At 42.4% G+C, this 10,895-nt stretch overlaps 1 protein-coding gene across 1 annotated transcript; it reads left to right on the top strand.

Annotated features, from left to right (window-relative positions):
* The first annotated feature begins 1,235 nt into the window (after positions 1 to 1,235).
* Positions 1,236 to 8,437, top strand: LOC139223594 (cyclin-T2-like). The gene is made up of 9 exons (XM_070855563.1): positions 1,236 to 1,448; positions 1,985 to 2,066; positions 2,153 to 2,281; positions 3,382 to 3,442; positions 3,751 to 3,813; positions 3,948 to 3,993; positions 5,712 to 5,875; positions 6,244 to 6,314; positions 6,411 to 8,437. Exons 1-9 carry the CDS (start codon positions 1,291 to 1,293, stop codon positions 7,428 to 7,430), a joined length of 1,794 nt encoding a protein of 597 aa, XP_070711664.1. The 5' UTR covers positions 1,236 to 1,290; the 3' UTR covers positions 7,431 to 8,437.
* The last annotated feature ends 2,458 nt before the right edge of the window (positions 8,438 to 10,895 follow it).

Below are 10,895 nucleotides of genomic sequence, written 5' to 3'. Positions count from 1 at the left end.
CATGGTTAAAAAAACAACATTAATATACTGCTTACACATTAATTAGCCAGTGGCATCATCATCATCATCAGCAGCAGCAGCAGCAGGCAGATAACATGGATGTTCCCTCCTCTGTGGACAAACAGCTCCAGTGTGGCTGTGATAATTATAATTCATTATAATTGATAATTAATAATTATGATAATTATCACTTTACACGGGGGAAAGTAACGGGACTCATGTAACCGGTTGCCTACAGAGCTGCTTGATAAATATGCCTCCACATGTAACACGCGCGCGCGCACACACACACACACACACACACACACACACACACACACACACACAAAGGGTGCCCTGTCCCTTAACTTGGACATAATCCAAACTTTTATAATGAAGATAGAAATTAGGATTTTCTAAAGATATTATAAAGATTATATTAAAATATTGTATCTTTGGTACATCTGGGGACGTTCAGAAGATGATATGAAAATGAAATATATATTAAATTAAGAAGGAACATTTCATAAAATGATTTCAGTTTGACATGAACCTGCCACAGTGGGCCTGTGCAGCTTCACCTGTACTTACTCAGCCTCACTTTTCCTCTTGATCTCTGGCTCCATTCAGTGGTGAACACAGAGGCATGCAGGCCAGAGGATGCTGCACCATGAGGCGTCACACTGTACGTGTGCTGATCTGCCGTGGAAATGTTGGATGCCTGCGCCACCTCAGCCCAAGAGAGCTCAGGTATGAACTCATGCTTTCTGTAGTGATGATGCAGGTCAGGTATTTTTATTAGGAGGGCATCATTCTAACCTGCACTATCTCCTACATGTGTTGTGTTTTATTATGCTGCTGGAACACACCAAATCATGATGTACAACTGTCTGGGACTGAATTATAGCTTCATCTGAATACATTTTTTAAAAACTTACGGTAATAATAAGATGGAGCCAAAGTACAGTTGTGACCCCTTGTGGCCAATCCTGATATTTCAACCCTAGTTCCTTTCATTCATGAATAAACTAGAAAACAGAACAGACAAGCTGTTAGTGGCTGCTGCCTAAATACATCTACTTTATACATTTGAATGAACATATTTAGTTGCAGACAGAATAATATCCAACACAGCATCATTTGGGTTTTGCAGTAAGAGGTGCTGTTTTCACCGCCGACCACTGGCGGCGCTGTTCAGAAAACAGACAACCGGTTTAAATCAGCTTCGGCTGCTCATTTCGTCCTTCCGGTGCCCCCATAGCCCCACTCCCTCCCGATGCTAACACCGTCGGGCTTGGCTGTGGGAGCGTAATGGCGGTGCACCGGGGACCCTCTACGAAATGGCTCTTCACCCGGGAGCAGCTCGAAAACACACCGTCTCGACGCTGCGGAATAGAGGCTGACAGGGAGCTTTCTTACCGCCAGCAGGCCGCCAACTTAATCCAAGACATAGGCCAGAGACTCAACGTGTATCCTTTCTGAAACGCAGAGGCTAACTGGCCCACAGACGGGTTAGCTCGGGTTAGCGTTAGCTTACAGAAAGGCCGGGCTGGCAAATACTGTCATAGTTTTTGTTTTAACTCTTGGAAGACGCTAAAAAAGCTTTCGTTATCAGGCACAGAGTCCTCCCTGATGAGATTGTCCATTTAATTTCGCTAACACGATGCTAATAATTAGCTAGCTGGAAGTGTTGGGGCCTGCTTGCTAGCTTAGCTATTGTCTCTTTACAATGCAGATTCTATTGTTAGCTTTGTGTGTATTGATATTGAAGTGATTCATGATTCCTGATACTGGTGGTACGTGTAATTTAAACCTCTTACTGGGTTACAAATGTATCTACTGCACCATCAGACAGCTTATGATGTGATTTTACGTTTGGTTATAACTTAGATGGTGCACGTTTTGCTAGCTGTCAACTAGCTTGATGCTAATGTGCCATGGTTTTCACAGTCTGTGGGTCTTCACTGAATATAATCCATGTTTTCTGCCTTAACAGTATCCCCAGCTCTCAACTGATTATTAACACTGCTATAGTATATATGCACAGGTTTTATATGATTCACTCCTTCACCAAATTCCATAGAAATGTAAGTACCACTGCAGTGCCGGCTGATACCATAATTACTGGTGGTACCGACTGTGAAAACTGACTGAGGTTTTTTTCTCTGTGCAGATCATTTCCCAGACGACGTTGTTCCTGGCAGCTAAAGTTGAGGAGCAGCCCAGGAAGCTGGAGCATGTCATTAAAATAGCCCATGCTTGCGTTAACCCACAAGAGCCTGCCCTAGACACTAAGAGCAACGTAAGTTCACTGTGACTAAGGAGAAGACTTTGGTTTTAATTACCTTTACTGCTCCCATTTCTACCATGTTTGACACGCTGTGTGATGTTCTTCTCTGCATGGACGCCACACAATGTTCAAACCCATGGGTGGCTTTACAGTGTGGTTAAATATGTGCTCTAAAGAACACCGTTTAACACCAGTTATGATTATAAGGACACTCAGGTCAGTTTGCATGAGACTGATTTAACCATGAGTATTCAGTGTCTTGTTATCTCTAAGATATGTGTGTTACTATTCACACAGTTATGCTGCTGTGAAGCATATGAGAGAAAATACATCGTCTGCAGTGGAGCAGCAGCAACATAACCGTTTTAATAATAACAAAATCCTTGGCTCGTGGGCTGGTTGGTAGACAAAACAGGAATTGGAGGACATCACATTTGGCACCAGGATACATGTTGGACAGTTTTCTGAGGGTTTCAATTAATCACAGACCAGAGTAATAAAGAGGGGATATGATTGTTATTCACAGCCTTTAACTGCTGCGTTTTTCTGACTTTTTTTTTTTGTGAAGTAGCCGCTGCTACAATTTGATGGATAAGAAGTTCACTTGACGTTACAGAAAAGATTTACTTCTGAAGTACTTGTCAAATGTAAATCCAATGCTGCATTTACTCACAGCAATCATGTTATTTCTCTGTGTTGTTAATGTTGATGTCATTTGTTGTAGGGAAAAATATAATTTGGTTAATACACATTCTAAATTACACAAGTGTGGAAACCATAATTGCGTGCTTTTCATCTCAGGTTAATTCTAACTTGAGGGATATTGTGACACAATATGAGCATCAGGTTTTAATTCCAGCAAACATTCTTCCCATTTACAAGAGAATGATGCATGTTTTTCTTCATATTATGCCCACACAGTAAAGCTTATCAGAACGAAATGCAGGAGTACTCTCTTCAAAAGATGGTTCTTTCTTACCCTTCACAGTTTTGTCCACTGGTAGTTCTTTTATTTTGTAGGAATGCTGATAAGAAGGTGAATCATCAGTATGTAGTCGTTGGGGAAGCAGGTTTAAAATTGTACATCGATCGATTCTTTTTTTTTTCCTCAGGCATTCCAGCAGCAGGCACAAGAGCTGGTAGCACTGGAAACAATAGTGCTGCAAACGCTGGGTGAGTGTCATAAACCCTTCAGTTCTGCATACACTATATTTCTTTTTTCTGTGTTGAATTGTTTTACTGGCTTCTACATTCAGCCATTTTAGCAGCATTATTTCCGTGGAAGGAATAAGTGCAAGCGGCTAAATTACACAGGTACCACGTGGGCGTGCTGACACCGAATATATAGAGTTTGAATTTTCACTTAACGGACAACTTCTTTTTGAATAAATGTAAACCACACTGTCGCTCTAGAGTTCTGCCTCTGCTTACGTCGTGCTGCACCACTGGCTGATCATCTTCATTTCACATCTCGATTGCAGGTTTTGAAATAACAGTTGATCATCCACACACAGATGTTGTGAGGTGTTCCCAGCTAGTGCGAGGTACAACCATCTTTGCTTTTCTGTCTCTTCCAAAGAACTGTTTTCAGACTGGAGGATTATTTGTTCACTTCTTTTTACATGCTTTTTCAAAGTATCAACTCGGATCTAAAACGAGCTTTCTTCTTCTTTTACAGCAAGCAAGGATTTGGCACAGACTTCCTATTTCATGGCTACCAACAGGTTATTATCCTGTTCCCATTATTGCACTGTAATGGCACACTATGGCTTCCTGTCCTGCAGGGCCCCCCTTCCTGTGTCCAACGCCCTGTTTGCGCCTGGGTCCTGGGAACCCCCAACGTGGGGAAGTACCGTCCAGGCTGCTGTGCGGTGTATTGTACAAGGGCTCTGTGTTGGCACATAGGGGTTGAATGCACAATGTGGAGTGTAGTGGTGCTGTTTACCTCTCAAGGTTGTTTGGTACGGAGTGCACATGTCTAAAAAAAGCTCAAACGGTAGCCTGAATATAGATTGCCACTAAAGATTCTTAAACTTATAGAGTGCTTTGGTAAGTATAGTTTTCAGTTCTTTTTTTAATTTTAAATCTTTTGCACATTTTTCACCCCAAAAGAGCTAACAATGAAACTCCAAACTATACTGCAAACTGAATGCTTGTTCTGTGTGGTGCGACACGCTTTGGAAGAATATGGCTGTACGACGCATGTGAATTTTAGGATTGTTGTCCTTTTTAAAGTTTAAAAGTCTTGAAGATTATGGCAGAAAAGGCGATTTTCACTTCATATCCATGAGCTCCTCATTTTGATATTATGCTCCTGATGTATTTCCGTCTGTGACTTGATGTTTTACTTGTTTTGCAGAGACGCTAGTTTGATATGCAGGTCTGGGAGACCTGAACTTTACAATGACTTGTCTTCATTTATGCACAAAGAATGAAGCTCAGATCAAAGTGAATGTAATAACTTTACTGATTTATCAAGAGTTTGGAGAATTTTTTTTATACATGTTCATATTGTTGAGGTGCATCTCAAAAGTAATGACCTACATTTACACACACACTTAAAGCCTGCACACACAGTAGTGCTATTTTCTGCACTTCAAGTTATATCTAAAAATGCAAACTGCAACATGCTGTCAATTTTTACTTTGGGGCTCAGAGCGATGTCAAACCAGAATCTACTTGCTGATATTGAGGGTAGCAAGCTGCCTACATAAGTAGGAGTGTTTGTAGTCCTAAGTATGAGTCCTAAGAGACACTTGATAGCCCAGGTCCGACTCCGGTTGCCACGTTGCTCAAACCCACGTTTTAATTTGCATACATGAGAGCCAGTTTGCAGTGTAGTTTGGCCTTCAGGGTGTGGAGAAAATTAACTGTAGAAAACTTACAGTCTAATCATTTGTCTGGATGACCAACATTGGTGTTTCTCAATCTTAGTCATGTACAGTTGTGAAACTTCAGTGATGATGGCGTTAAAATGAGTCATCACTCATTTTGTACTAACTGAAGTAGTTATTTATTTTGTAGAGTAGAGGTTTCCTACAAGTGTACACACTGCTCAGTAGGAGATTGAGAAACACTGTTTTTAATGTTTTAAGTCCCCCTTTTAACATTAAAATCAACATCATAATGTGGCCTAATGCAGGTTCAGTGCATCTACATTTATGTATTATATGTCCCATTCAAACATGTAGGACATGTCCTAGCAAACATAGGCTTTCTTAGCTGTTCCAGGTCTGTAAGGTAAGGCTGTGTGTATGTGATGTGAAAGTAATTGATTGGGTTTGATTGACATATCAGCAAATTAATAGCAGAAGTGTTCTGTAAACTGAATTAATACTGACAATGTTATCTTGTTCTAAGCTGTTGTGTGTTGTGTATGTGCATCAGTAGAAAGCCCTTCATCTTGTATCTTTCCCTTTTTGTTTCTTGTCTCCTCGTGCAGTTTGCACCTGACCACCTTCTGCCTGCAGTACAGGCCCACAGTCGTTGCGTGTGTGTGCATCCACCTGGCTTGTAAGTGGTCCAACTGGGAGATCCCCGTGTCGACGGATAGCAAACACTGGTGGGAGTACGTGGACCGCACTGTAACGTTACAGCTGCTGGATGGTAAGAGCTTCCATCGCTGTTTTTAAGAAAGTTGCGAGCTGATCTCTTCACCTGATCTTAACAGGAAACTGTTCATGCACTTTAGCTTCAGGCTTCAGGCTGCCTCGTTCCAGTCGGGGGGTGAACTGTGTACTAGCAACTAACACAGCTGAGACAATTCATCAATTAGTTGATTGACAGAACATGTATCTGCAACAGTTATTGTTTCAGTTGATTTCCATGCAAAAATACTGCTGCAATTCAGTCTGATTTAGTTCGGACCGTTGCCTGACAAAAACATGACACATGAAGGTTTTAGGTATGAACAGAATGACGCACAGGGAATGAGCTGGGGGTCATATTAACGTTATTGTCTTGACTGTTCACAGAGCTCACCCATGAATTCCTTCAGATCCTGGAGAAGACGCCCAGCAGGCTGAAGAGGATACGAAACTGGAGGGTACGTGATAAATACTTGTCAGAACATACAGTGTGACTGCTACAGGTTAAGACAAATTAAGTGTCAGTATCTAATGTTGGATTTGGGGTTTTACAGGCCATCCAAGCAGCTAAGAAGCCAAAGACAGACGGCCAAGCAGTGGATAGTGCCTACCAGGGGGCGTCATTAGATAGCCTTCCTGGTGTCAGCAACTCCTTCTTCCCCTCCACCTCTTCATCAGACTCTACAGACATGCCCTCCCTCAACACCATGGCAGCCTCCTTCGCCTCCTACCAGCCACTGAACGACTTCTCCGAGCCAGACTTCACACTGGTGAAACACGAACACAAAGCTGCAGGCGCGTCTAGTAGTAAACACCAGCAGCTCGCTACAAACGCTGCAGCTTTTTCACGGCCGCAGAAAGTCTTGACTCTGGAAAAGTACAGAGAGAAACATGCGGCGGAGCTGGCCTTGCAGAACGGTGTTATGGACGAGCCGAGCACAGACATGTACACGCCCCCCCCAGCTCTCTCCTCGCACCACCACAAAAAACGCTCTCAGACACAGCAGGCCAGCCAGTCGGGTGACGGCAGGAGAGATAAGCCCAGCTCTAAAAAGCCTCGGCTGCCTCCTTCGTTCTCCGAGAACGGCTCCGCCACCAGCGAGGAGCTCAAGATGAGAATCAAAGTTTCATCAGAGCGGCACGGAGGCTCAGAGCAGGGCGGGACTCTGCCTGGAAAAGACAAGCACAAAGAGCACGGCGGCCACCGCCACTCGAAACACGGCCACTCTCACGCTTATTCCTTCAGCGGAAACAGCCGAGGGACAATAGACAACCCCTCCTTATCTTTACGAGCTCCCAGCAGCGACGTGAGCTCCTCCGGCTCGTCTCGCAAGAGGCCTCACTCTGATGCCGGAAACCACAACCACCACCACCACCACTCGTCCAAGAGCAGGAGCTCCAAAGGAGGCCTCGGCTCTTCCCACTACACGTCAGACAGCAGCCAGAGGATGATGGAGCATCACGGCCACGACGGAACCAACGGCATGCTGACCTCCAACGGCCAACACACTGACTACAAAGACACTTTTGACATGCTGGACTCTTTACTAAGTGCCCAAGGAATGAACTTGTAACCCTCACAGAGTCCACAGCATTGTCTAGAATAAGGTATTACCATGTTTAATAGAATTTTAAAAAAGGAATTTATTTGTCTTAAGTTATCTGAATTCTGCATTGCCCTCAGTCGTGTCTACACACTGATCATTGATTCTCGTTAAGCTGTCAAATGTAAAATTATATGCATAGAGCTGTGTGCTACTAGCTTGCAACAAAAAAAACATGAAAATTTTTAAGAATGCGGCTGGAAAACTGGGATTTTAAACATTCTTTTAACGCGAGCTGACATGATTTTAATGTGCATGTTTTCAGTCACAAAAGGGAAGACATAGCTAGTGTTCGCAGCCATCGTGACAGTTTACAGACAGTTAATGTTTTTTTTTTTTTGTTTTTTTTTTTTGTATGTTATTGACATGACATTTTGTTCCACTAAAAATCTCAGGTCTTGAACTTTTTTGATATAAGAACGAATCTTCCTCTGTTTGGGTCTATTACCTGTATCTGTGGAGATGTATCACCTCGTCCGTTTGCTGACGAAGAGGGCAGAACTTTGGTGTCTGTTTTAGGAAACATGGTCTGCTTATTTTTCAAAGAGTGCATCAACTGTTCCATGAAACAATCCAAATGTGAGGCAGACTCCATTTGCTGTATTGGGACTTCCAAGGCCGCACCTGAACTTAACACGCAGACTCATTATAGAGCTACAAATGAAGTTTACGTTACATCTGCTGTGAAAGTGCATTTAAGATATATCGGCTAAAATTGCAAGGCCTTGTGATTGTACCTTGTCAATCGCTATTCAGTATGATAAATGTTATTAACTATCAGAAAATACAGATCTCTAAAATAAGATTATGTATATAGGACTGTAGTTCAGATTTAAATCTGTGGGTTTATTGCATCAGTCCAAACCTTCCTCCATTCAGTGTATCATGAGATCTAAAGCAGACTGTATTGATGAACTTATCCTCGGTTTGTGTATTGGGAGCCCAAATAAAGGTGTAAAAGTGATTTTTACACATCACAGCGATTTATTTCTGTTCTTGAGTCTGACGTCAAGCCAGAAACAGTTTTTCATTACGTTTGGTTTTGGAGGACAAACTGACAGTGAACATAAAGGCAAAACCTTTTAAGCGATGGAAGTTATTTTTCACGGTTTCACAGGGATTGTCTCGATAATGTAGTCATGTTCTCTATTTTCTTTCACTTTCTAAAAGCTACAGTTTCCATTGAAAGCAACTAGCGACTAATTTGCGAATCTGTTCTGTATGAGGACGACAGTGAAATGTGGTTGAAAGCTCTGAACCTTGAATTTTTTCTTGTTTTGGCAAACTACTTTTTCTACTAAGTCTGTATATGATTTGATTATCGAGGAGTTGTTTCTGAGCAGGTCTCCGTGGACCTCTAAGCGAGGTCCTCTTCCCTGTTAAAATGTGTTTCATAGCATACAATCAACAAGAAGTACTTCAGATCACCCTGATTCTAGTTTCATTGTCGAGTTTAAAACGCAGTACTCGGTGCAAAAAAAAAAAAAATCTTAAGCCCCTAATTTTGGCCTGGAAAGCACATATAGCATGCAAAAATGAAAAGAACTGCCAAATCATGCAGATGGTTTAATCCCAGCCTCATAACATTGGATTCATTCCCCATTGAATTTAAGCCGTCGCTGCATTTGAAGATAAAACATTCATTTGTCAAACGCCGTCAAAGAAAATTCTCATCAAAACAGGACACACAATGGTCATTTCCTGCCATCTGCCTGCTTATATGTAGTAGATTGATTAATCAGTTTTGTTCTGTAAGTAGCCTGTAACATAATCAATTAAATGACCAGAGTGTGAGCTTTCAGTGCAGACTGTTTTAAGCAGTACTTGCTGAATTAGTAATGTTAATGGGAGTAATGAGGCATTATTGGAAATGCATGTTGAGCTACAGCATGAGCAGAATATTTAAGCGAGATTGTGCTTGCAGTGTTTTGCATCTAAGCTTGATTTTGTGTCTCAATACTTGTAGAAACCACGGGAGAGAAATGTAATGTTTATATTTTAGTGGCTAAATTACTTTGAGGGCATTTTGTTTCTTTTGGGGACAAGCAGGAAAGACTGTTTGACAGTGAAACCTGCCTTTTGGTCCCTCCGACAAACCCCTAGGGAGTTTCAAGGTTCGGCTTTGGGCTCGCACACAATATAGCGTTGATGGTTCATTTGTGGGTGGAACATAAATCCAGTTCCTGATAATTAACTAGCACCCTCAGAGCAGACGCAGCGTTTTCACCAAGTATTACCTTCTAATTTTAGCGTGGAAGACAATGGGGAAATTCAGCGGGAGGACGTCAGTGAAAATTCAACCATCTGGACTTTCTCGCATACTGGTGGGAGGGTGATGATTTATTTTCAGCAACCTCTCGAGCTGAATAAGAGACGCCTACTGCTCGAAAATCCGCAGAGAGGAAGAGATATGAGAGCGGCTTTTGTGAGCAACAAATCCCAGAATTAAGAGCCATCTGAAAGGAAAACACCACCGTCCAAGCTCTAATTACAACTCAGAGGACAGGAACATATAGCTGTGTGCAGGCGAAGGTCCCAGACACAAATATTATCATTATCATTGTTGCAGCAGCTCAGAGAGAAAATGAGAAGTTAATGGATGATTAAGTTACCCTTTAAAGGATGATTGGAAGACATATTCTCGCTCAAGTCATCCAGCTGCCACATGAATGCATGCAAAACCATAACAGCATTTAAATTTATTTGGGAGTAGAATAATATCAGCACTGGCAGCTGTTTTCCACAAAATTGCAGGTTCTGATGTCTCTGATCCACAACTGTTTTACTGCCTCGTGGCCACTAGATGGCAGTGTTACCTTTGGGCTTTAACGCCGGCAGGACAGATCAGTCGCACAAACATCCAGCATCATTTTCTCTGTTTTTAGAGGATTAAAAATAAAAAAGCAAACAAGACGCAGTGTTGAATAACCTTGAGAAAGGGACCTGCTTCATGCCATAAATCCAAGGTGCCTCTCAGCACACTTTGTGATCCTCCGTCACAGCCATCACACACAGAAACACACACACACAGAAACACACACTTGTGTTCAGCTCGCGCCGCCACAAACTTTGGACTTGATCCATCTAATTAACAGATTCAGATAACTGTCGGACGGCAGAGGCTCAGAGGCATCCCAGGAAATGTCACCGCACTTGGTAATTTCAGCATTGGAGTTGATCAAAAGGCCTTTGCAGAGTAGCATATGGTGCACTTGTACCCATATGAGTCTTAATGCAAATGATGCCCAGGAAATTGTGCAGGAAAGTGGCATAATTATAAGCCATTGAAAGTCCATTGTCATTCTTGTCTGAGAGGTCTCTCTTGAAAAATCAGGAGCTGATGGAAACCCCTCTAAGTACCTGAGATGGAGCCGGAGGGGGAAAATGACTGGGCCCGGGCTGCCATTATGCCATGGTAGCGCAATTATAGCCAAT

Source organism: Pempheris klunzingeri, chromosome 24 (assembly GCF_042242105.1).
Source record: "Pempheris klunzingeri isolate RE-2024b chromosome 24, fPemKlu1.hap1, whole genome shotgun sequence".
In the NCBI taxonomy this organism is placed as follows: Eukaryota; Metazoa; Chordata; class Actinopteri; order Acropomatiformes; family Pempheridae; genus Pempheris; species Pempheris klunzingeri.
The sequence above is the reverse complement of the archived record's forward strand: the minus strand, read 5'-3'. Positions and strand labels throughout refer to the sequence as shown.

Coding starts and splice junctions, on each gene's coding strand:
- LOC139223594 (XM_070855563.1), top strand. CDS start 1,291: ATGGCGGTGCACCGGGGACCCTCTACGAAATGGCTCTTCACCCGGGAG. Junction 2,282..3,381: donor CCCTAGACACTAAGAGCAAC/GTAAGTTCACTG, acceptor TTTTTTCCTCAG/GCATTCCAGCAGCAGGCACA. Junction 6,315..6,410: donor AGAGGATACGAAACTGGAGG/GTACGTGATAAA, acceptor GGGGTTTTACAG/GCCATCCAAGCAGCTAAGAA.